The sequence below is a fragment of the Rhinoraja longicauda genome, chromosome 18 (genome assembly GCF_053455715.1).
Source record: "Rhinoraja longicauda isolate Sanriku21f chromosome 18, sRhiLon1.1, whole genome shotgun sequence".
Lineage (NCBI taxonomy): Eukaryota > Metazoa > Chordata > Chondrichthyes > Rajiformes > Arhynchobatidae > Rhinoraja > Rhinoraja longicauda.
Window position 1 is genome coordinate 33,983,104 of NC_135970.1, and position 26,661 is coordinate 34,009,764.

The 26,661-nt window shown below is 46.6% G+C and overlaps 1 protein-coding gene across 2 annotated transcripts in view; it reads right to left on the reverse strand.

Moving 5' to 3' along the window:
- Positions 1–26,661, reverse strand: part of ano3 (anoctamin 3) — a 183,386-nt gene that overhangs the window by 101,052 nt on the left and 55,673 nt on the right. Inside the window, exons 5-11 of one of the 2 annotated variants that reach the window (XM_078415486.1) lie at positions 25,307–25,465; positions 21,029–21,129; positions 19,377–19,421; positions 11,377–11,508; positions 8,701–8,807; positions 7,333–7,388; positions 492–613 (exon numbers count right to left, since the gene is read on the reverse strand). In XM_078415486.1, coding sequence (XP_078271612.1) covers positions 492–613; positions 7,333–7,388; positions 8,701–8,807; positions 11,377–11,508; positions 19,377–19,421; positions 21,029–21,129; positions 25,307–25,465 — 722 coding nt within the window. The remainder of the gene's footprint in view (positions 1–491; positions 614–7,332; positions 7,389–8,700; positions 8,808–11,376; positions 11,509–19,376; positions 19,422–21,028; positions 21,130–25,306; positions 25,466–26,661) is intronic. The other variant, XM_078415487.1, reaches the window with a different exon arrangement.

Genomic DNA, 26,661 nt, shown 5'->3' on the forward strand with positions numbered 1-26,661 from the left:
TACTCCTGCACCTATTGTCTATTGTCTATTGTCTATAGCGAGTCAGGATCTAGAAGGTGTCCCGACCCAAAACGTTGCCTATCCATGTCCACCAGAAACGTTAGCAGGCCCGCTGATTTAGTTTAGTTTAGTTTAGAGATGCAACGCAGAAACAGGCCCTTCGGCCCACTGTGTCCACGCCGACCAGCGATCCCCGCACACTACCACTATCCTACACACACTAATGACAATTTACAATTTTACCGAAGCCAATTAGCCTGCAAACCTGAACGTCTGTGGAGCGTGGGAGGAAACCGGAGAAAGTCCAGGCAGGTCACGGGGAGAACGTACAAACTCCGTACAGACAGCACCCGTAGTCAGGATCGAACCCGGGTCTCTGGCGCTGTGAGGCAGCAACTCGAGCAATTTTGTGTTCTGGCCGTGACAAGCTGTTTTGGAATCGACAGCTGTTAAACTTAGAGTGGCAAGTTATTGAAAGGCGGCTTGCTTACCTGATGAGGTCCAGTGGTTGGTACTTGTACCACATGCCCCACCTGGCCCAACGCTCGTAGAGTAAGTGTCTTTGGTTGAGAGCACCGTGAGTGATGATGTTATGCCGACTCTTGTAGCTTCCCTGCGCAGAGAAACCGTGCGTTAATGCCCAGCAATCAGCCACTGACGCACATCACACGAAACCGCGGCACATCACATGAAACCGCGGCACATCACACGAAGCCGCGGCACATCACATGAAACCGCGGCACCTCACCTTGCAAAAGTCATGCCAACACAGAAAACGTCACAAAGTGTGTAGGAAGGAACTGCAGGTGCTGGTTTAAACCTAAAGATAGACGCAAAAAGCTGGAGTAACTCAGCGAGGACAGGCAGCGACTCTGGAGAGAAGGAATGGGAGACGTTTCGGGTCGAGGCCCTTCTTCAGACTGGCCTAAGTCACAAAGTGTTTCGTTTAGGGAGAAAGCGAGAAAACAGGCTATTCGGCCCACCGGTCTCCTCCCACATCCCAAAGACGCGCGCGCGGTTTGCCGTTTTGTTGGCCCTCTATGAATTCCCCCTGGTGTGTAGGGAGTGGATGAGAAAGTGGGATAACGTGCAGGAGAACTACTGTGAACGGGTGATTCCATGCTGAGTCTTTCAATCAAGACCTCAGCCACCCGTAAATACAGGCAGACAAGGAGGTTAGCATACGGAGACAAAGGTAAACCACCAATAAAATGAGGTACAATTCATAAAGGAGAAACATTCACAGATGAATGCCCCAAAAAAATGGCCTGAGGTATCAGGGAAATGAACAAAAACAGAATTACAATTCTTGAGCAGAAGATTATTTCTTTAACTTGAAATCCCTGTCACTGGACATACTTCATAGATGTGAACGGAAGGATGTGAGTGGGGAGTAGCACGTTCACATTGAGATACAAGACATCATTACTATTTGGTTTTCCAACTTAATTACTGCCGGCTAACAAAAACAAATCTGTTTAGCAGTGCAGAAAATTAAATTGTTCCTGGAACGCTGGAGAGAGAAGAGATTCAAGACCACAGTAGTAACGTATTTATAGAGCTGCTTAAAACTTAGCAAGGTGCTTTAACGCAAGTATAATCATACGGAATTACAATGGTATCAGCTACCGAGATACGAACGCACATCCCCAAACGCTGGGTGAAAGAGGCGTAGAAACATGGAAAATAGGTTCAGGGTGAGGCCATTCGGCCCTTTGAGCCATTACCACCATTCATTGTGATCATGGCTGATCATCCACAATCAGTAATCCGTGTCTGCCTTCTCCCCATATCCCTTGATTCCACTAGCCCCCAGAGCTCTATCTAACGCTCTCTTAAATCCATCCAGTGATTTGGCCTCCACTGCCCTCTGTGGCAGAGAATTCCACAACTCTCTGGGTGAAAACGTTCCTTCTCACCTCGGTTTTAAATGGCCTCCCCTTTATCCTAAGACTGTGGCCCCCTGGTTCTGGACTTCCCCAACATTGGGAACATTTTTCCTGCATCTGGCTTGTCCAGTCCTTTTATAATTTTTGTACGTCTCTATAAGATCCCCTCTCATCCTTCTAAACTCCAGCGATCCAGCAGATTTTAACCGGTGGCTTTGAGGGACATGACGGAAAGCTGCAGGGAACGAACGACAAGCATGAGGGGCCTTGATAAACAACGCCGATGCCACCGATTATAAAGCAGTTGCTCTGGGGACACGTGAGAGATGAGTGCGGCCTGCAGATATCTGCAAGGGTTGTGGGGCTGGAGCACTTTAGAGAGCTGGAGAGGATAAAGAACGATGGAAAGTTTTGAAAAGAGTGGTGGCAACGTTTCTGCCATTCATTTTTCACAAGGAACTGCAGATGCTGTACGACTCGATTGAACTGGGACCATCACGTAAACACTGCAGGAGCAGATCGCAGCCCCCAGTCCCTTCCTTCCTCCCTTCCCCCACACCCTTCCCCCTCTCCCTTCCCCCTCTCCCATCCCCCGCTCCCTGCCCCCGCTCCCTTCCCCCTCTCCCTTCCCCCGCTCCCTGCCCCCGCTCCCTTCCCCTTCTCCCATCCCCCGCTCCCTTCCCCCTCTCCCTTCCCCCACTCCCTGCCCCCGCTCCCTGCCCCCGCTCCCTTCCCCCTCTCCCTTCCCCCTCTCCCTTCCCCCACTCCCTTCCCCTTCACCCTTCCCCCTCTCCCTTCCCCCTCTCCCATCCCCCGCTCCCTTCCCCTTCACCCTTCCCCCTCTCCCTTCCCCCTCTCCCTTCCCCCTCTCCCTTCCCCCACTCCCTTCCCCTTCACCCTTCCCCCTCTCCCTTCCCCTCTCCCATCCCCCGCTCCCTGCCCCCTCTCCCTTCCCCCTCTCCCATCCCCCGCTCCCTGCCCCCGCTCCCTTCCCCCTCTCCCATCCCCCGCTCCCATCCCCCGCTCCCTTCCTCTCTCCCTGCCCCCGCTCCCTTCCCCCGCTCCCTTCCCCCTCTCCCTTCCCCCTCTCCCTTCCCCCGCTCCCTGCCCCCGCTCCCTGCCCCCGCTCCCTTCCTCTCTCCCTGCCCCCGCTCCCTGCCCCCGCTCCCTTCCCCCGCTCCCTTCCTCTCTCCCTTCCCCCGCTCCCTGCCCCCGCTCCCTTCCCCCGCTCCCTTCCCCCGCTCCCTTCCCCCTCTCCCTTCCCCCACTCCCTTCCTCCCCCACCATTCCTCTCTCCCATCCTCTCTCCCTTCTCTGCTCCCTTCCTCCCCCACTCCCATCCTCTCTCCCTTTCCCTACTCCCTTCCCCCTCTCCCATCTCTGCTCCCTTCCCCCGCTCCCTTCCTTCCCGCTCCCTTCCCTCTCCCCTCCCACTAGCATGGTTGGGTTTATAAGGAGTGTGCAGATGAGGTTCAAGTGGCCAAACCAACACAGGCTAACCGGTGCCAGCCATTACAATCGATGCTGGGTGGCCTCTCCTGGCCTGGCAACCAGTGACAGGGATCAGCCATCCAAGAGAGGGGCTCGCTGTCGCCGTCTCTTGCATCAAGGCCGGCATGGTGGCGCAGCGGCAGAGTTGCTGCCTCACAGCGCCAGAGACCCGGGTTCGATCCCGACTGCGGGCGCTGTCTGTACGGAGTTTGTGCGTTCTCCCCGTGACCCGCGTGGGTTTTCTCCGAGACCTTCGGTTTCCTCCCACACTCCAAAGACGTGCAGGTATGTAGGTTAATTGGCTTCTGTAAAATTGTAAATTGTCCCGAGTGTGTAGGATATCCTTTAAACTTTAGGCATGGCCAATAAATAATGCTCTTGCCAGCTTTTTGAAAGATGAATTAAGATAATTTATCATATTAATCCAGGGATCTGACACATGCATTGAAAGTAGTCCAGTCGTCAATTTACAAAGGAGTGGAAATAAGAATCTATGGTGCTGGAGTAACTCAGCGGGTCAGGCAGCATCTCTGGAGAGAAGGAATGGGTGACGTTTCGGGTCGAGACCTTTCTTCAGACTGAAAGTCATGGGAAAGGGGAACGAGAGATACAGACGTTGATGTAGGGAGATGTGGAATAATCAAACCGTCCACAGATACAGACACAGGATACTCCAGCACTTTTTATTTTTTGCTCAAGACAGCAGCATCTGCAGTTCCTTGTGTCGACAGACATAAGAATGTGTGGGGAAAAGACTGCTCCCATCGAGTTACAGGCACATGGAACGCACTTGTGATAAAACAGAACAAAGGTAAGACAGCAGCTCTGAAAGTAGAATGCCACAGTGGTTAAGTGAGTGGTTTCTACAAAGACGTACAGGTATGTAGGTTAATTGGCTGGGTAAATGTAAAAAATTGTCCCTAGTGGGTGTAGGATAGTGTTAATGTGCGGGGATCGCTGGGCGGCACGGACTTGGTGGGCCAAAAGGGCCTGTTTCCGGCTGTATATATATGATATGATGTGATGATATGATACCCGGTTACAGATCAAAGGCAGTATGATTTTCTATTGTATCCACTTGCCCCTTCTCCAGCCGCATTCCAGTTGTGCACTCCTGCATATATCGGCGAGACCAAGCGCAGGCTCACCGATCGTTTCGCTGAACACCTCCGCACAGTCCACCTTAACCTGCCTGATCTCCCGGTTGACAAACATTTTTAACTCCCCCTCCCATTCCCACACTGACCTTTCTGTCCTGGGCCTCCTCCATTGTCAGGGTGAGGCCTAGCGCAAATTGGAGGAACAGCACCTTATATTTCGCTTGGGTAGGTTGCACCCTAGTGGTATGAACATTGACATCTCCAACTTCTAGTAACCTTTGCTTTCCCTCTCTCTCCACCCCACCCCCTCCAAGTTCTCCCACCAATCTGACTGTCTCCGACTATATTTTATCTCTGTACCGCCCACTCCCCTGACATCAGTCTGAAGAAGGGTCTCGTCCTGAAACGTCACCCATTCCTTCTCTCCAGAGATGCTGCCTGTCCCTCTGAGTTACTCCAGCATTTTGCATCTATCTTCGATTTAACCAGCATCTACGGTTCATTCCTACGCAGTAGGATTTGCAGTGTTGAATTTCAGGGAATAAAGTAATCATTAAAATTATCTACGTGTCTGTAAATAGAGACACACAATGTATTTGTGCCCACCCCCGAAGAAACGTTTCCATGTGATAAAATTACTTGTGACTTCAAGAGATATTCTTTAGAAAACTACTACTAGGGTGGCATGGTGGTGCAGTGGTAGAGTTGCTGCCTCTAGACAGCGCCAGAAACCCTGGTTCGATCCTAACTACGGGTGCTGTCTGTACGGAGTTTGTACGTTCTCCCCATGACCTGCGTGGGTTTTCTCCGGGTGCTCCGGTTTCCACCCACACTCCAAAGACGTACAGGTTTGTAGGTTAACTGACTTCGGTTGGAATTTGTAATTTGTCCCCAGTGTGTAGGATAGTGTTAGTGTACGAGGGGATTGCTGGTCGGCACGGACTCAGTGGGCCGAAGGGCCTGTTTCTGCGCTGTATCTCTGAAGTCTAAAGTCTAAATAGAGAAGAATGATTTTTTTTTAAAGCATTTACAGCAAAGTGCTGATATAATATAATAATTTATGGAAACATCAATCTTTGTACATTAATGTTTAAAATCGTGATAACAATCATACTCTCAAGCATACTCTCAACACAACATTTTTAAAACATCAATTATCTGCAAGTCTCCCACTTTTCGAACTACTAGTAATTTGCTTAAGGTGCAATTAGTTCTATCCACTGATTCATTGTTTATGCCAGTAGGTTCTTTAGTTTAGTTTAGAGATACAGCGCGGAAACAGGCCCTTCGGCCCACCGAGTCCGTACCGTCCAGTGATCCCTGCACACTAACACTATCCTACCCACACACACACTAGGGACAATTTACATTTACACCAAACCTATTAACCTACATACCTGTAAGGTCTTTGGAGTGTGGGAGGAAACCGAAGATCTTGGAGAAAACCCACGCAGAGCGTACAAACACCGTACAGACAGCGTCTGTAGTCGGGATCGAACCCGGGTCCCTGGTGCTGTAGGCGCTGTAAGGCCGCAACGCTACCGCTGCGCCACCGTGCCGACCAGTTTTTGTACAAGAGTTAAAGTATGAGAGTCATACGGCATTGAAAGGGAGATAGCGGAGTGGATGAGAAAGTGGGATAACATAGGATAACACATCAGTGGGCCGAAGGGCCTGTTTCCATTCTGTACGCCCCTATGAAATGATTCTAGGGAGGATGTTCAACTTCTCCACAAGTCACAGCAAATGCCACCAGGCTCTGATATTTTGACAGCAATTTCAACATTTATCATTTATAAATACAATGACACAAAGCCAAATCTCCTCAGCAGGTGATGAATACATTTGATTGTCAGTTTCAGAGATGGTTTTACCCAAAGCTTAGTTAGTATCACCCATTCAGAACAGTTACTCACAGAGACATACAGCATGGAAACAGGCCCGTCGGCCCAATGTGTCCATGCCAACCAAGATGCCCCATCTATGCTACGCATTTGGCCCATATCCCTCTAAACCATTCCTATCCATGTACTTGTCCAGGTATTTTCAAGGAACCCACGAAATGGAAAGGTGTAGGAAGGAACCGCAGATGCTGGTTTATACTGAAGATAAGCACAAAATGCTGGAGTAACTCAGCGGGTCAGGCAGCATCTCAGGAGAACGTGGATAGGTGACGTTTCACAGAGTGCTGGAGTAACTCAGCGGGTCAGGCAGCATCTCAGGAGAACGTGGATAGGTGACGTTTCGGGTTGGAACCCTTCTTCAGACAATTTACAGAAGCCAATTAATCTACAAACCCGCACGTCTTTGGAGTGTGGGAGGAAACCGGGGCAACCGGAGAAAACCCACGCGGTCACAGGGAGAACTCCATACGGACAGCACCCGTAGTCAGGATCGAACCCGGGGTTCTCTGGCGCTCCGAGGCAACGGCTCTAAGTATCAACAACGTCATCTGGTCCAGGGACGCATCAGAGATTGCTGAGGGAACTAAATGAACACATTACCATTATGATGGTAACGAATCTGTGGAACATTGCCACAGACGGCTGTGGAGGCCAAGACAATGGATATTTTAAAGGCGGACATTGACAGATTCTTGACTAGTACGGGTGTCAGGGGTTATGGGGAGAAGGCAGGAGAGTGGGGTTAGGAGGGAGAGATGGATCAGCCATGATTGAATAGCGTAGACTTGATGGGCCGAATGGCCTAATTCTGCTCCTATCACTTATGACCTTATGACCCCCAACAAGGAAGGAAGGTAATGGCAGGTGAGATGAAGCAACAAACATCTTTCCCGATCACTCCATTTGGTTCCGCATCCAATCGACAATAAAATGTTCACACATTCTCACCTCATGTGGAGGGTAGGCAGCCACGTATGTTCCATTGCTGAGCAACCTGTTTAAACCTTACGGAAAGAGAAGTAGACAAGTGGTAAAACAAATGTTAGCCACTAGCGGTACTAGAAACATAGAAAATAGGTGCAGGAGGAGGCTATTCGGTCTTTCAAGCCAGCACCGCCATTCAATATGATCATAGTTGATCATCCACAATCAGTACCCCGTTCCTGCTTTCTCCCCATATCCATTGATTCCGTTAGCCCGAAAGAGCGAAATCTAACTCTCTCTTGAAAACATCCAGTGAATTGGCCTCCACTGCCTTCTGTGGCAGAGAATTCCACAGATTCACAACTCTCTGGGTGAAAAGGTTTTTCCTCATCTCGGTCCTAAATGGCCTACCCCTTATTCTTAAACTGTGACCCCCTGGTTCTGGACTCCCCCAACAAGGGGAACCTTTTTTTCCTGTATTATAGCAAAAGAGCCAAGAGTGTTTCATTGTCATATGTACCAAAAATGGAACAATGAAAACACACTACTGACAGGCCTGTAAACACACTACTGATAGATTTTTAGTTTAGTTTAGTTTAGAGATACAGCGTGGAAACTGGCCCTTCGGCCCACCGGGTCCGTGTTGACAAGCGATACCCGCACACTAACACTATCCCACACACACTAGGGACAATTTACATTTGAAACAAGCGAATTAACTTACAAACCTGCATGTCTTTGGAGTGTGGGAGGAAACCGAAGATCTCAGGGAAAACCCATGCGGGTCACGGGGAGAGCGTACAAACTCCGTACAGACAGCACCTATAGTCGGAATCAAACCCAGGTCTCTGGCGCTGTAAGCGCTGTAAGGCAGCAACTCTACCGCTGCGCCACCGTGCCGTGTGTAACAAACAAAAATAGTTCAGTACGGGTGTCAGGTGATTATGGGGAGAATGGGTTTCGGAGGGAGGGATAGATCCGCCATGATTGAATGGCAGAATAGACTTGATGGGCAGAATGGCCTAATTTTGCTCCAAGCATGAATGACCTTACGGGTTAACCAAACTGGTTTTTTTTCCCTTTTTTACAATTTAAGTTTAGTTCCAGCTTCTGCAGTTTCTGGAGTCTCCACTTTATTCTGTAAAGTTCTGCGTAACCCTACATCAATCCCTTAGGTGTTATGTTAAACCACAATTTTAAAGACAATTACAGAAAACTGGCATAGCAGTTACCATTTAAAAAATAAAAGAAATATGGGTCTGTAATATTAATGTATCTGTTCTACATCACACAGATGCTTTCAAATAGAAAACACGACAGCAATGTTTGTGAAGAACATGTTTTAAGAAAATATATATATTTCCAAATAAAACGTATGAATTAATGCATTACCCATTTTAGATTTTCCATCTTCATATTTCGTCCTTTGCAGTACATGGTGTACAATCCTACTCCTTGTGGAATTACTGAAAAATGTATCTTTGTTGTTTATGGTGAAGCTAAAAGGAAAAAAGATTTTAAGAAGAAAGTAAAACAGTTAATGATATTCTACATTTCAATTGTGCATGTCATTAGATAACATGCAACAGACATAGAAACATAGAAAAGCTTTTGTTGCGTGCTAATCAGTCAGCGGAAAGTCTGAACATGATTACAATCAAGTCGTTCATAGAGTGCAGGTACATGATATAGGGAATAACATGAATAACGGTTGGTGCAAGATAAAGGCAGTAAAGTCCGATCAGAGAACGTCCGATGGCCTCCCTTGAGGTAGATAGTGGTTCAGCACTGCTCTCTGGTTGTGGTAGGATGGTTCAGTTGCCTGATAACAGCTGGGAAGACCCGAAACGCCACCCAATCCTTCTCTCCAGAGATGCTGCCTGAGTTACTCCAGTATTTTGTGTCGATCTGAAATCAGTCATCATTAATCAATGTCTCTGTGACCGTTCATCTTTGTTTTTTCTCATGAGTTATCTTTAACCTTATGTTTGATGTTATTTTGAACACCTCTCTCCCATATCTAACAAATGGGCAAAAGAGTGATTTCCTGGCTGTTTTATTGCTCTCAGTCTGGTTTACAACCTCCAATGTTGTACCATTAAAGCTAAACTGTGCCAGAGCTAAAAACATTGACACATCTTCACACGTGTATGCACGGTGGCGCAGCGGTAGAACTGTGGCCTCACAGCGTCAGAGACCCGGGTTCCATCCTGACTACGGGAGCTGCCTGTACTGAATTTGCACATTCCCCTCGTGACCTGTGCGGGTTTTCCCCAGGTGCTCCGGTTTCCTCCCACACTCCAAAAACGTACTGGCTTGTTGGTTAATTGGCTTGGCATAGTTGTAAATTGTCCTGAGTGTGTGTGGGATGGTGCTAGTGGGCGGAGATCGCTGGTCAGGACGGAAACAGTGATATTTCTAAACTAACTAGGGGAAAAGATTTAATAGGAATCCGAGGTGTAACTTTTTCACACAGAGGGTGGTGGGTGTATGGAACAAGCTGGTAGAGGAGGTAGTTGAGGCTGGGACTATCCCATCGTTTAAGGCAGGTACATGGATAGAACAGGTTTGGAGGGTTATGGACCAAGCGCAGGCAAGTGGGACTGGGGTCGCTGGGACATTGTTGGGCAGTGTGGGCGAGTTGGGCCAAAGGGTCTGATTCCACACTGTATCACTCTATGACTCTATAATTTTATGACTAACTGATTGCCCTCCCAACAACCTATGTTGGTCATTTTCCCACCCCGTTTTCCCAGTATGTCAGCTCTAAGGTTAGAGCAGAGACGTAATGCTGAGGCTCTATAAGGCGCTGGTCAGACCACATTTTGAGTTCTGTGAGCAAATTTGGGTCCTATTTCTGAGGAAGGATGTGCTGGCTGTGGAGAGGATCCAGAGGAGGTTTACAAGAATGATCCCAGGAATGAGTGGGTTAGCATACGATGAGCGTTTGACAGCACTGGGCCTGTACTCGCTGGAGTTTAGAAGAATAAGGGGGGACCTCATTGAAACTTACAGAATAATGAAAGGCATAGATAGAGTGGATGTGGAAAGGATGGTTCCACTGGTGGGATAGTCTAGGACCAGAGGTCACAGCCTCAGAATTAAAGGGCGCTCTTTTAGAAAGGAGGTGAGGAGGGACTTCTTTAATCAGAGGGTAGTTAATCTGTGGAACTCATTGCCACAGAGGGCTGTGGAGGCCAAGTCAGTGGATATTTTTAAGGTAGAGATAGACAAATTCTTGATTAGAACGGGTGTCAAGGGTTATGGGGAGAAGGCAAGAAAATGGGATTAGGCGATCAGCCATGATTGAATGGCGGAGTGGACTCGATGGGCCGAATGGCCAAATTCTAGAAACATAGAAAATAGGTGCAGGAGGAAGCCATTTGGCCCTTCGAGCCAGCACCGCCATTCATTGTGATCATACCACTGCAGAAGGGCAGTGATATGATCAAGGCCGATCATCCAATATGATCATGGCTGATCATACAAAATCAGTAGCCCGTTTGCCGCTTTCTCCCCATATCCCTTGATTCCTTTAGTCCTAAGAGCTAAATCAAACTCTCTCTTGAAAACATCCAGTGAATTGGCCTCTGGTGAATCAGCCATGATCACACTGAATGGCGGTGTTGGCTCGAAGGGCCGAATGGCCTACTCCTGCACCTATTGTCTATTGTCCACTGCCTTCTGTGGCAGAGAATTCCACAGATTCACAACTCTCTGGGTGAAAACGTTTTCCTCGTCTCAGTCCTAAATGGCCTCCCCCTTATTCGTAACTGGCGTAGTGTACGTAGTCTACTCTCTGGCATGTTGTACGTGTTGTACTTCGTGGTCCGGTACCTGTTGTACCTTTTGTTGAGACTCTGGACGGACCACAAGTACAAGGTGTGTAAAAGGTTACAATGCTGGAGCTTAACTCCAGGCTGTTTATTCCGTGGCCACCTGGAACCAGAGTGGCCACCTAATCACATCATTACCTTATATACACATTACTACACAGGCAAACAAAGTAGTCCTTGTGATACAATAAAGTAGTCCCTACAATATCACAACAGTACGGAGTATACTCACTGATGCATGCGCGCTCTACTGAACGGTGCTGTGTAGCTCTCTGCCTCTTCCAGGTCAGGTAGAGCCTCTTTGTCGAGCTGCATTGGGTTCCTTGGCAGCCAGCTCTTCACGTGCCGCATGCTCTTCTGGCAACTGATACAAAAGTGTCACACTACTAATATTTAAGTTGAAGTGCACTTAAATAATCCCAGAACATTAAAGTAGCTCAAACATTAAAACTTTCAAAAGCAATTGCCCAAAGCAGGAACAATTATGTTTTGTGTACAATATTAAATATTGCAGGTGGACTTTGCCTAAATTACTATTCAATAGAAATGGTGTAACTATTAAAATCAATCAAGATTTTTACTGCTTTTATACCAGTTGAAACTATCATCTTCATTTCCCTCCTGCATATTCACTGTGTTATTTTTATTATATTTTTTTCTGAAATATCTCGAGTGCAATAAATACTTATATTTTTATCCCCAGAATTAGGATTCATTGTATTGAATATTTTACCGATTCTGACAATTCTCTGATGCCTAAATGAAATAATTATTAAAACCTGCAATATTCCACCAGAAATCATAATTGTAATTATAAAAAAGATATAATTTAGTGATCAGGGCATCGACGTGGGACTCATGCCGAAGTATTCTTCCTTGTCTTTTAACATTTATTTTAAAAAATAAGACATTAAATGAAAAGATGTTGGTTTTGGGTGTTCACTGTTATTATTGCAGTTAAATATGCAATAAATCTGTTTAGAAACAGATAGATTATATTGAGGTAGATTATAATTTGATTGAAGTGGATGAAAATAGCTGGTTCATTCAGTAAATTCAGAGCAAGATAAGTAATTGAGGGGCAATATTAAAAAATAAATATTTTTAATTATATAAAGAAAATATGATCTATATTTACTCCCAAAACAGAAATTCTTACCTGCAGCAGCACAACAGATATGTAAACATAGTACTCTGTAAACACTATAATAAACACCAAAAAAGTCATATATATATATATATATATATATATATATATATATATATACTGACGATGGACACTATATATACAGTATATATGGTGTCTATCTTGGGATGTGTCTATCTTCGGTGTAAACTAGCACCATACTAATTTCATCTGCTCCACTGCGAAATCTACACAATGTTCATCCACTTTGAAGAAGTTCTCCTCCTCTCTCCAACAAGAATTTTGCAGTGTCCTCTCTCACTACATTCATTTGTTCTATATATCTCTCTCTATAACACTCATATATCTCTCGTTTCCCTTTCCTCTGTCTCTCAGTCTGAAGAAGGGACTCGACCCGAAACGTCAAATATATATATTTTTCACCCAGAGAGTTGTGAATCTGGGGAATTCTCTGCCGCAGAAGGCAGTGGAGGCCAATTCACCGGGCGTTTTCAAGAGAGAGCTAGATTTAGCTCTTTGGGCTAACGGAATCAAGGGATACGGGGAGAAAGCAGGAACGGGGTACTGATTCTGGATGATCAGCCATGATCATATTGAATGGCAGTGCTGGCTCGAAGGGCCAAATGGCCTACTCCTGCACCTATTTTCCATGTTTCTATACATACAATATATATATATATATATATATATATATATATATATATATATATATATATATGACTTTGTTGTTGTTTACAGTATATAGTGTTTACAGAGTACTACCTTTACATATCAGCTATGCTGCTGCAAGTAAGAACTCCGGGCATTCTCAAAGTTACACTCCAGAATAATCACGTGGCTGGATATTTAATTGTTCGTGGTTCGTGACCACTTTGCTCAGATGGGCTCGAGCTTTGACTGCTCTTGCAAGTAGGGCGGCAATTACTTTAGCAAGCCGTTGTGAGAAAAGGTGGGCGTCATGCTGAATGCCCCCGCAATCCCGGCCTGTGTTTCCCGGAACATTTATCTCCACCCTGCGATACATCGGAAGTGAATAACACAAAAGCACACAAAGCAAGCTAGGCATGCAGTTGACCCAAGCACCAGGGCAGTGTTTCCCAAACTTGGCCTCCCCACCGTTTACAGTTCCCTACAGTTTAACCCAGTATCACGGTCAGGAGAGACATTGTGGGCCGAAGGGCCTTTTCCTAAGTCGTACAGTTCTATGTTCTATGTACAATTTGCATTGATTTTATACTGGGACCCAGAATTTAATGTAATAATAATTATCAATATTATTGGAACAGAGGTGACAAAACAGGGATGTAATGTTGAGGTTCAATAAGGCGCTGGTCAGGCCACATTTGGAATATTGAGAGCAATTGTGGGCACCATGTCTGAGGAAGGATGTGCTGGCTTTGGAGAGGGTCCAGAGGAGGTTTACAAGAATGATCCCAGGAATGAGTGGGTTAACAAATGAAGAGCATTTGTCGGCACTGGGCCTGTACTCATTGGAGTTTAGACGAATGAGGGGGGACCTCATTGAAACTTACCGAATAGTGAAAGACTTTGATAGCGTGGATGTGGAGAGGATGTTTCACTAGTGGGAGAGTCTAGGACTAGAGGTCACAGCCTCAGAATTAAAGGACGTTCTTCAAGGAAGGAGATGAGGATGAATTTCTCTCGTCGGAGGGTGGTGAATCTGTGGAATTCTTTGCCACAGAAGGCGATGGAGGTCAAGTCAGTGGGTATTTTTAAGGCAGAGATAGATAGATTTTTGATTAGTATGGGTGTCAGGAGCTATGGGGAGAAGGCAGGAGAATGGGGTTAGGAGGGAGAGATAGATCAGCCATGATGGAACGTCGGAGTGGACTTGATGGACCGAATGGCCTAATTCTGCCCCTATCGCTTATGACCTTAAAATTTAACAAGACACAAGTTCAGAAAGTTGATTTTCAACATTTAGGTGCGTGATTGTGGAGATGTTTTTCTCCGATAATATTTATTCAGCTCGAAACAAGTTTGGGAAACACTGAGTACAGAAATGCCCATGCATTAATTTGGAGAATTGTAAAATCACATTAAGAATTATTTGTCAACTACTGCTGTTGTCCATTTTCTGCACAGCCCTTCAGAATGTTCTGGTCCCTGACCCCTTTTCAAATTTGTTTTGTTCGACACATTTATAATGTTAACTTGGACACACTATACTTGAACTGACATCGATTAAATATGAATCTAACGTATGGGAAAAAAACCGTGATGGACAGAGAAATGCACAAAAGAAAAATGAAAATGTGTGCGGTTGAGTTTAGAGATATGGCACGGAAACAGGCCCTTCGGCCCATCAAGTCCACGCCGACCATCGGTAACCCGTTCACACCAGTTCTATGCTATCCCACTTTCTCATCCACTCCCTTACACACTGGAGGGCAATTTACAAGAGGGCCAATTAACCTGCAAACCCGCACGTCTTTGGGATGTGGGAGGAAACCGGAGCACCCGGAGGAAACCCAGGCGGTCACAGGGAGAACGTGCAAACTCCACACAGACAGCAACCGAGGTCAGGATTGAACCTGGGTCTCTGGCGCTGTGAGGCAGCAGATCTACCTGTTCCTTTATAACTTTCTGTTCATAAAAATAAACAACTTTCTTGGCTCAAGTTGCGAATAGCAATCTCAAAGTGTTTTACTGATTTTGCAAGTGGATTCTGCGGTCAGCTTACGAGTTAAGTTCCCTCCGATATCCGTTGAAGCGGAAGTCTTGCGCAATGGTAAATATTCTACCTTCTCAGAGCAAAACTCTGCGTCTTTTAAGACAATCATGTTACTTTACTTTGGAGGTTTGGTAGGGGGAGATGGGGTGAGTAACATATTTTCGACAACAAATGCCTTTCTTTCCTCTCTACCCCCAAACAATACCTGCACTGTCAAGTCAAGTCAAGTCAATTTTATTTGTATAGCACATTTAAAAACAACCCACGTTGACCAAAGTGCTGTACATCTGATTAGGTTCCAATGGAAAGAAAAAGTAGCAATAATGGTGCAGCGGTAGAATTGCTGCCTCACAAGGGCTAGAGACCCAGGTTGGATCCTGACTTCGGGTGCTGTCTGTGTGGAGTTTGCACGTTCTTCCTGTAAAAACATGGGTTCCCTCCGGGTGCTCCAGTCTCCTCCACATCCTAAGGACGTGCGGGTTTGTAGGTTAATCGGCTCTCTGTAAATTGCCCCCAGTGTGCAGGGAGTGGATGAGAAAGTGGGATAACATAGAACTAGCGTGAACTGGTGATTGATGGTCGGCGTGGACTCAGTGGGCTGAAGGGACTATTTCCATGATGTATCTCCAAATTAAAACAAAATATTTTCAGGTCTGGATTTAACAAAAATTGGTGGATGAAGTTCGAGATAGATCTAGAAAAATGCAGGACAATAATTTGTATTTACTGATTTTCCTCTTAAAGTATCCAACAAACACAAAATCTCAGAAATATTACCTTCTGAAACTAATACTATACAGCTAAAATAACAAGATTAATATCAGACATCTATCTATATGTTACCATCTCTGCTTATTTTAAGAAAAACTTGTTCTTTATGTAATGCGTCTAACATGGTTCCAAATGCATAAAGACTGTCAAAACCAACAAGTTATAATCTGAACAAGTTAGACATTGAAGATGCAGTTGGGAAGATGGTGGTTGAGGCAGGTGATATAACAGCATTTGAAAGACTTTTGGACAGGTGCGTGGATAGGACAGGTTTAGAGGGAGATGAGGCAACAAAATCAATTAGGATAAGCTTAGATGGGGCATCTTTGTCAGCATGGAAGAGTTGTCAGGGTGTCAGGGATTCTGGGGAGAAGGCAGGAGAATGTGGTTAGGAGGGAGAGATAGATCAGCCAAGATTGAATGGGGGAGTAGACTTGATGGGCCGAATGGCCTAATTCTGTTCCTAGCACTTACGACCTTATGAGGTGGGCCGAAGGGCCTGTTTTCACGCTGCTGAATGACTCTATGACTCTCTCATTGGCTTCTTAGTTGTGGCAGGTGCTATATTTAAAAGACATTTGGCCAGGTACCTGTACATGGATAGGAATGGTTTAGAGGGATGTGGGCCAAATGATGGCAGGTGGGACTAGCATAGATGGGGCGTCTTGGTCGGCGTGGGAAAGTCGGGCTCTACGACCCTCGGGGCGGCACGGTGGCGCAGCGGTAGAGTGTCAGGGACCCGGGTTCGATCACGACCACGGGTCCTTGTCTGTCGCACGTTCTCCCCTTGACCTGCGTGGGTTTTCTCCGAGATCTTTGTTTTCCTTCCACACTCCAAAGACGTGCAGGTTTGAAGGTTAATTGGCTCGGTATAAATGTAAAAATTGTCCCTAGTGTGCGTGTAGGATAGCGTTGGTGTGCGGGGACCACTAGTCGGCGCGGACTCGGTGGGCCGAAGGGCCTGTTTCCGCGCTGTATCTCTAAACTAAACGAAAAAACAAATTGGATGGGCATAAGAGGAAGTAGGTGAAAGAAAAAGCAGGCTTTTGAGTTTGTCAAACAGCGTAGAAGTTGTAAGAAAATAGGAAATTAAAAAACTACAAACTACTGAACCAGATTAATTGGTAAGTTTGACTTGATTCTCCACTACTCTAGATAATCTATCCACCTGAGGACAATTTGGCTGGAGAGACTGGGCCTTGTCTCAGCATCTTGTAAATAAAAGGATGTAAACGTCATCTTCCTGGCTGAGGAAACTTCCACTCCTACTTCACTGCAATAGATATAGACAGAGTTGAGCACTTTGGAAAGTGAATGACAAACTACTAAATCATGTAACTTTATTCTAGTCAATCACAAGATCTGAGAAATACACTGCCAAGCCAAAACATTATGACCACTGACAGGTGAAGTGAATAACATTGATTATCTTGTTTCCATGGCACCTGTCAAGGGGTGGGATATATTAGGCAGCAAGCGAACAGTCAGTTTTTGAGGTTGACGTGTTGGATGCAGGAGAAACGGGCAGGAGTAAAGACCTGAGCGACTTTGACAAGGGCCAAATTGTTACGGCCAGACGACTGGGTCAGAGCACCTCTGAAACGGCAAGGCTTGTGGGGTGCTCCCGGTCAGCAGTGGTGAGTACCTACCGACAGTGGTCCGAGGAGGGACAAACCACAAACCGGCGACAGACGGGGTGTTGGGCGCCCAAGGCTCATCGATGCGCGAGGGCAACGAAGGCTATCCCGTCTGGTCCGAACCGACAGAAGGTCAAGTCACAGAAAATCTTAATGGTGGTCATGGGAGGAATGTGTCGCAATGCACAGTGCATCGCACCCTGCTGCGAATGGGGCTGCACACGGAGGACCAACAGCATATTCGCCAGGTGTTCATAATGTTTTGGCTCATCAGGTCATGACGTTATGGCTGATCGGTGTACACAGCTGAGAATAGTATAACTCTATTGCTGAAAGTAAATGTCAAAATGTCACAAATTCTCCGCAAAGGTCAAGATGATGTTATTTTATGTAAAATGACATTTAAAAAGCAGAGGGCGTGTCCGGTTTCCTCCCACATGCCACAGACGTGCAGGCTTTTCGGTTCGTTGGCTTCTGTAAGTTGACCCTTGTGTGTAGGGAGTGGATGAGAAACTGGGATGATATAAAACTAGTGTGAACGGGTGGTCGATGGTTAGCGCAGACTCAGTGGGCCGAAGGGCCAGTTTCCGTGCTGCATGTCTAAACTAAATGGTCACACGTTATTCAGCACTCAACAAAAGGCGTTGAGTGCGTCAGTAAGTAAGTGCGTGAAATTCTGAGGGAGGCACGGTGGCGCGGCGGTAGAGTTGCTGCCTCACATCACCGGAGACGCGGGCTCAATCCCGACTACGGGCGCCGTCTGTACGGAGTTTGTACGTTCTCCCCGTGACCTGCGTGGGTTTTCTCCGGGAGCTCCGGTTTCCTCCCACACTCTAAAGACGTGCAGGGTTGTAGGTTGATTGGTTTGGTAAAATTATAGATTGTCCCCAGTGTGTGCAGGATAGTGTTAGTGTGCAGGGATCGCTGGTCGGCGCGGACTTGGTGGGCCGATGGGCCTGTTTCTGGGCGGTATCTCTAAACTCTAGATGGTAGATAGTCAGAACCTAATTCCAAGGATGGAAAAATCAAATTGTGGAGGGCATGGTTTTAAGGTAAGAGAGGCAAAGTTTAAAAAGATGTGCAGGACATTATCTTTTTACGCAGAGGGTGGTGGGTGCCTGGAACGTGCTGCCAGGAGTGGTGGTGGAGGCAGATATGAGAGTGGGGTTTCATAGACGTTTGGTAAGGCACATGGATACGCCGGGGCTGGAGAGTTTTGTGCGGAGTTTGCACGTTCTCCCTGTGATTGGGCGGGCTTCCAGCGGGCTTCCTCCCACATGCCACAGACGTACAGGCGTGTAAGTTAATTGGCTTCTGTAAGCTGCCCCTAGCGTGCAGGGGGTGGATGAGAAAATGGGATAGCATAGAACCAATGTGAACGGGTGATTGGCGTGGACTCAGTGGGCCGAAGGGCCTGTTTCCGTGCTGTATCTCTAAGCTAAACGGATGAAAGAATGGGATAACATAAAACTTGTGCGAAGTATGACGAAATCACTATTACGATGCGATACGATAGAAATTTATTTATCCCAGGAGGGAAATTGATCTGCCAACAGTCATAAAAACACCAGATACCTGAACCATATTACTAAAGTAATAGTGATCCTAAAGTACTACTACCACTAAAATATCTAAGTAAATTGAATTCACCTGTTCCTTCCTCAGGTAGTTTGAGGAGTTACTCTGCCTTGACTACAGTGAGGTGCAATAACTTTGCACCATGCTGTGCAATGTGTATAGATAACCCATGCCTACCACTGTAGCGTTAACCCATGCCAGTCTGAAGATGGGTCTCGACCCGAAACGCCACCCATTCCTTCTCTCCAGAGATGCTGCCTGTCCCCCGCTGAGTCACTCCAGCTTTTGGTGTCTCTCTCGTGCCCAGAGTGGTCTCCCCGTGATTTTACAATCACCAACTACATCCAATCTGCAGGCTTATTGAAACGTGAGGTTAAAGCATACACAGCACAGCACCAACCAACCTGCTGATCATTTTGCTCCTCCAACCAGTGTAATAACATTTTTTCCTGGATGGATATGAAAACAATAAACTGAACATGAGGAAGAAAAGACCAGGTAACATCTACTCACTGTCCATCGCGAATGTCAGACGCCATTAAGGCAAATTCTAATGTAATCGTGCAGAGTACATGCTTTAATCGTACACCGTCTCGCCACAAACAGAAGCAATATAGGATCAGAACAACGATTCTTTATTCTGGCTTTAGAATCAGGGCCTTTGGGGAACACACTCCGTGCTCAACGTGTCTTGTTTTGTTGCATTTTCCCTGCGGTAATTCTCACAAACTGTCGCAAATAAAGGGACCGACACAAAGCGCTGGAGTGACTCAGTGGGACGGGCAGCGTCTCTGGAGAGAAGGAACGGGTGGCGTTTCGGGTCGAGGCCCTTCTTCAGACGGAAGAGTCTGAAGTCTGAAGAAGGGTCTCAACCTGAAACGTCACCCGTTCCGTGCTCTCCAGAGATGCTGCCCGCCCCGCTGGGTCACTCCAGCGTTTTGTGTCTTTCTTCGGTTGAAACCAGCATCTGCACTTCCTGTGAGGTTATTCACTTTGGAAGTAAGAATAGAAAGGCAGATTATTATCTGAATGGTGTCAAGTTAGGAGGAGGGGGAGTTCAACGAGATCTGGGTGTCCTAGTGCATCAGTCAATGAAAGGAAGCATGCAGGTACAGCAGGCAGTGAAGAAAGCCAATGGAATGTTGGCCTTCGTAACAAGAGGAGTTGAGTATAGGAGCAAAGAGGTCCTTCTACAGTTGTACCGGGCCCTGGTGAGACCGCACCTGGAGTACTGTGTGCAGTTTTGGTCTCCAAATTTGAGGAAGGATATTCTTGCTATGGAGGGCGTGCAGCGTAGGTTCACTAGGTTAATTCCCGGAATGGCGGGACTGTCGTATGTTGAAAGGCTGGAGCGATTGGGCTTGTATAAACTGGAATTTAGAAGGATGAGGGGGGATCTTATTGAAACATATAAGATAATTAGGGGATTGGACACATTAGAGGCAGATAACATGTTCCCAATGTTGGGGGAGTCCAGAACAAGGGGCCACAGTTTGAGAATAAGGGGTAGGCCATTTAGAACGGAGATGAGGAAGAACTTTTTCAGTCAGAGGGTGGTGAAGGTGTGGAATTCTCTGCCTCAGAAGGCAGTGGAGGCCAGTTCGTTGGATGCTTTCAAGAGAGAGCTGGATAGAGCTCTTAAGGATAGCGGAGTGAGGGGGTATGGGGAGAAGGCAGGAACGGGGTACTGATTGAGAGTGATCAGCCATGATCGCATTGAATGGCGGTGCTGGCTCGAAGGGCTGAATGGCCTACTCCTGCACCTATTGTCTATTGTCTATTGTCTATTGTCTATCAAGGGATGTTCTCCGACTTTTCGTTGGAGGGAGTTGATGATAGCTCGACGATCAAGGAATGCTTTGGTGACATGAGAGAAAACAAAACTATCCTTGTCTTCAGGGCTACACCCTTTTTTTTTTATAAAGCTTCTATTATAAATGTTGTCACAATCCCACACTGATCTTTGGCAATGTCCCCCCAAAAAATCAGCGATAACCTCGGTATTAAGGCCAGCAGTTTAACACTTGAACTTAACAAAGCAAGACATTTACAATACCTGAAGGGCATTCGAATGTTCATGATCTCTGCATATTTACAGATAGTTTCCCAAGGTGCGTGGAGTTTCACAAACATCACGTCAGTATTTGTGATGGATTGCTGCAGTTAGAAAGAAATGAAGATGTGGTTTAATTTAGTTCACTGTCACGTGGACCGAGGTACAGTGAAAAGCTTTTTGTCGTGTGCTTTCCAGTCAGCAGAAAGGCTAGACGTGATTACAATCGAGCCAAATCACTCTGTGACCGCATGGGTTTCCACCTGGTGCTCCGGCTTCCTCCCACATCCCAAAGACGTGCGGGTTTGTAGGTTGAATGGCTTCTGTAGGTTGCTCCCTAGTGTGTCGGGAGTGGGTGAGAAAATGCAATAACATTTCGTGGAATTCTCTGCCACAGAGTGGAATTCTCTGCCACAGAAGGTAGTTGAGGCCAGTTCATTGGCTATATTTAAGAGGGAGTTAGATGTGGCCCTTGTGGCTAAAGGGATCAGGGGGTATGGAGAGGAGGCAGGTACAGGATACTGAGTTGGATGATCAGCCATGATCATATTGAATGGTGGTGCAGGCTCGAAGGGCTGAATGGCCTACTCCTGCACCTATTTTCTATGTTTCTATGTATCTAGAACTGGTGTGAACAGGTCATCGATGGTTGGCACGGGCTCAGTGGGCCGAAGGGCCTGTTTTTCCATGCTGTATCTCCAAACTAAATGGATGTGAAAATGGGATAACATAGAACTTATGTGAATGGGTGATCGGTGGACCGAAGGGCCTGCTTCCATGCTGTATCTGTAAAAATGTACCCATTAACAGTGTACAGATACAGGATAAAGGAATAACGTTTAGTGCAAGGAAAAGCCAGGAAGGTCCAATCAAAGATAGTCCGAGGGTCAGCAAAGAGGTAGATAGTAGTTCAGGACTGCTCTCTGGTTGTGGTAGGATGGTTTAGTTGCCTGATAACAGCTGGGAAGAAACTGTCCCTGAATCTGGGGAAAGGTGGTTCAAAACACTTCCAAATGTTTCCTAAAGAAAAGTATAAAATTCATAAGGGATTGGACAGGCTAGATGCAGGAAAAATGTTCCCCATGTTGGGGGAGCCCAGAACCAAGGGTCACAGTTTAAGAATAAGCGGGAGGCCATTTAGGACTGAGATGAGGAAAAGCTTTTTCACCCAGAGAGTTGTGAATCTGTGGAATTCTCTGCCACAGAAGGCAGTGGAGGCGAATTCACTGGATGTATTCAAGAGAGAGCTAGATTTAGCTCTTAGTGCTAATGGAATCAAGGGATATGGGGAGAAAGCAGGAACGGGGTACTGATTCTGGATGATCAGCCATGATCATATTGAATGGTGGTGCTGGCTCGAAGGGCCGAATGTCCTACTCCTGCACCTATTTTCTATGTTTCTATGTTTCTAAATCACTGTCTACATAATTTCAGCTCAGATTTATAAGCAGGTTATATGAAATGTAGAAACATAGAAAATAGGTGCAGGAGAAGGCCATTTGGCCCTTCGAGCCAGCACTGCCATTTAATATGAGTTAACATTAATGTTATCATTGACTTAACATCAATGGCAAAAAGCCTCATTTTTAATAAAGTTATTGCTTTATCTCGAGGGTAAGAAAACATATAATTCCACATTAAAATCCCATTAGGCTTTTACCTCATTATCAACTCTTCCCAAAGATTATTTCCTTTGGGCAGCACAGCTAATGAATCATTGGTATCACAGCACAAATCTAAATTGTTTTTGAATGTTCTAACGAAAGATTAGGGGATTTCATGACTGCCTTTTAATATACACAAACCAAATATTCCCAAAACTGGAAAAGTTTAGTTTAGTTTAGAGATACTGTGCGGAAGCAGGCCCTTCGGCCCATTGAGTCCACGCCGACCAGCGATCCCCGCACATTAACACTACCCAACACACATTCGGGGTAATTTATTTGACATTTATACCTAGTCAATTAACCTACAAACCTGTACGTCTTTGGAGTGTGGGAGGAAACTGAAGATCTCGGAGAAAACCCACGCAGGTCACGGGGAGAACGTACAAACTCTGTACAGACAGCACCCGCAGTCAGGATCGAACCAAAGGTCTCTGGCTCTGTAAGGCAGTTACTCTACCACTGTGCCACCCTATAGAACTGCTGAACTGCTGCCTCACAGCGCCAGAGACCTGTGTTGGATCCTGACCTTGGGTGCTGTCTGTGCGGGACTGTCATATGTTGAAAGACTGGAGCGACTAGGCTTGTATACACTGGAATTTAGAAGGATGAGAGGGGATCATATCGAAACGTATAAGATTATTAAGGGGTTGGACACGTTAGAGGCAGAAAGCATGTTCCCAATGTTGGGGGAGTGCAGAACCAGGGGCCACAGTTTAAGAATACGGGGTAGGCCATTTAGAACGGAGATGAGGAAAAACTTTTTCAGTCAGAGAGTTGTAAATCTGTGGAATTCTCTGCCTCAGAAGGCAGTGGAGGCCAATTCTCTGAATGCATTCAAGAGAGAGCTAGATAGAGCTCTTAAGGATAGCGGAGTCAGGGGGTACAGGGAGAAGGCAGGACCAGGGTACTGATTGAGAATGATCAGCCATGATCACATTGAATGGTGGTGCTGGCTCGAAGGGCCGAATGGCCTACTCCTGCACCTATTGTCTATTGTCGTTCACAAGCTCAGAAATTCTATAATTAGAATTAAGCCATTCGGCCCATCAAGTCTACTCCGCCATTCAATCATGGCTGATCTATCTCTCCCTCTCAACCCCATTCTCCTGCCTTCTCCCCATAAACCCTGACACCCATACTAATCAAGAATCTGTCAATCTTGGCCTTAAACTGGTCCATTGACTTGGCCTCCATAGCTGTCTGTAGATAGATATGGGCCAAATGCAGACAGGTGGGACTAGTGTAGATTCTACAGGTTGGTTGGTGGGGGCAAGTTAGGCCGAAGAGCCTGTTTCCGCGCTGTTTGATTCTAGGACTCTATGACTACATGGAATAGTGTAAGAAGGTGGCAATGTTGGAAAATCAACTCTTACCTACGATCTTATGTACAGCTACTGCAATGATTTATTCTCTTCATGACTATAGGTTTAGGATTATCATTGTCACATGTACCAAGGTACTGTGAAACATTTTAACCTGTCCATTCCTTTCACGCATCATGCATTTTTTCTTACTTTCTTCTTTCATGTTTCAGTGGAAATGTTATCATTAGTTATGTAAAATACCAAGCCCTGTTATTTGTTAAGTGGCGCAGCGGTAGAGTTGCTGCCTCACAGCGCCAGAGGCCCGGGTTCGATCCTGACCAACGGGAGCCGTCTGTACGGAGTTTGTACCTTCTCCCCGTGACCGGCGTGGGATTTCTCCGGGTGCTCCGGATTCCCCCCACATTCTAATGACGTACAAGTTTGCAGGGTAATTGGCTTCGGTATAATTGTAAATTGTCCCCAGTGTGTGTCGGACAGTGTTCGTGTGCGGGGATCGCTGGTCGGCGCGGACTCGGTGGGCCGAAGGGCCTGTTTCTGCACCGTACCTCAAAACAAAATTAAAAACGAAAGTGGCTATTGTTGGTGACGGGCAGCCCTGTGCAGGCTTACGCATGAAGCCAGAGAATGCAATCCATAACTCTGGAAACTCTGCCCAAGCCTGTAAATCCTCTCATGCCTGCGGTTGAATGGGACTGTGCTGCTTTATTGAGCAGTTAATGCGATAACACAGCTTAGGCAGAGTTACAGCTGCCTTGACTGATCTGGAGAAGTGTGATGTTCAGAGTTCCACACCCTCGCTGTCCGTAGAACGGCTTCAGGGTGGGGGACAAGGGCTCTATCCATGACCCCCCCCCCCCCCCCACCTCTGCCTGGGTATACTTTAACTTACTTAGTGCTTCGTGATGCATTCTTTAGGGTGGCACAGCGGCAGAGTTGCTGCCTCACAGCGCCACAGACCCAGGTTCGATCCTGACTACGGGTGCTGTCTGTACGGGGTTTGTACGCTCTCCCCGTGACCCACGTGGGGTTTTCTCCGGGCGCATTCGGTTTCCTCCCACACTCCAAAGACGTGCAGGTTTGTCGGTTAATTGGCTTGGTGTAAATATAAAATTGTCCCCTAGTGTGTGTGTGTGTGTGTGTGCGTGTAGGATAGCGTTAGTGCGCGGGGGCCGCTGGTCGGCGCGGACCCGGTGGGCCGAAAGGCCTGTTTCCGCGCTGTGTCTCTGAACTAAACTGATCGTCAAAGGCAATAAAACGATTATAAATGAAGCAATTTGTTTTGTCCACACCTCTCGTTCCAGTTGCAGTCCTTCGGCCCGTAGGTTCTTCTCAAAGGTGCTCCGTTTGTCCACATGCATGTCTGTTTTTTTGTAGACCAAAATATAGTCAATCTTCTTCTTGCTATCTTTGAAGAACATATTATACTCCGACGCCGACTGCTCTTTATCCTAGGCATGGGATACATGACACTCAGTTTCAGTCTAGTTTATTGTCATGTGTACCGAGGTACAGTGACAAGCTTTTGTCGCGTGCCGACCAGCCAGCGGAAAGACAACATGTGGTCACAATCGAGCCATTCACAGTGTACAGTTACATGATAAGGGAATAACGTTTAGTGCAAGGTAAAGCCAGCAAAGTCCGATCAAACATAATCCGAGGTTCACCGCTGAGGTAGATGGTAGTTCAGCACCGCTCTCTGGTTGGTGAGAGGACGGTTCAGTTGCCTGATAACAGCTGGGAAGACACTGTCCCTGAATCTGGAGATGTGCGTTTGTACACTTCTGTACCTTTTGCCCGATGGGAGAGGGGAGAAGAGGGAGTGACCGGGGTGAGACTGGTCCTTGATTATGTTGCTGGCCTTGCGGAGGCAGCGCGAGGTGTAGATGGAGTCAATGGCTTGGTAAATGTAAAAATTGTCCGTAGTGGGTATAGGATAGTGTTAATGTGCAGGGATCACTGGGCGGCGCGGACCCAGTGAGCCGAAGGGCCTGTTTCTGCGCTGTATCTCTAAATAAATTTAAAAAATTAAAAAGACGTTTCACCTCAACTCCTTGACTTTGTCTTTGGGGAGAAATGAATGACTCCTACTGTTCCTGGAACCGAGGAGGTTGAGGGGCGACTTGGTCGAGGGCCAGGCCTGGTAGAGTGGACACGGTGAGCACGTTGTCGCCAGAGGTCATAACCTCAGAATTAAAGGACATACCTTCAGCAAGGAATTTCTTTAGTCAGAACGTGGTGAATCTGTGGAACTCTTTGCCACAGAATGTTGTGGAGGCCTAGTCAGTGGATATTTTTAAGGAAGAGATTGATAGATTCATGATTAGTATTAGAGTCAGGAGCCATGGGGAGAAGGCAGGAGAGTGGGGTTGAGAGGGAGAGCAAGATCAGCCATGATGGAATGGCGGAGTAGACTTGATGGGCCGAAAAGCCTAATTCTGCTCCTGGAACATATTAACATTATGTGTGGCATAGATAGGGTCTGATGAAGGGTCCCAACCCGAGACATCATCTACCCATGTTCACAAGAGATGACTGATCCAGTGAGTTACTCCAGCACTTTGTGTCTTTTTAGTTTTGTAAACCGGCATCTGCAGTTTTCCTTGCGTGTCTCTGTGAAAATCTACCTTGCCGTTCCTTCCTAGAC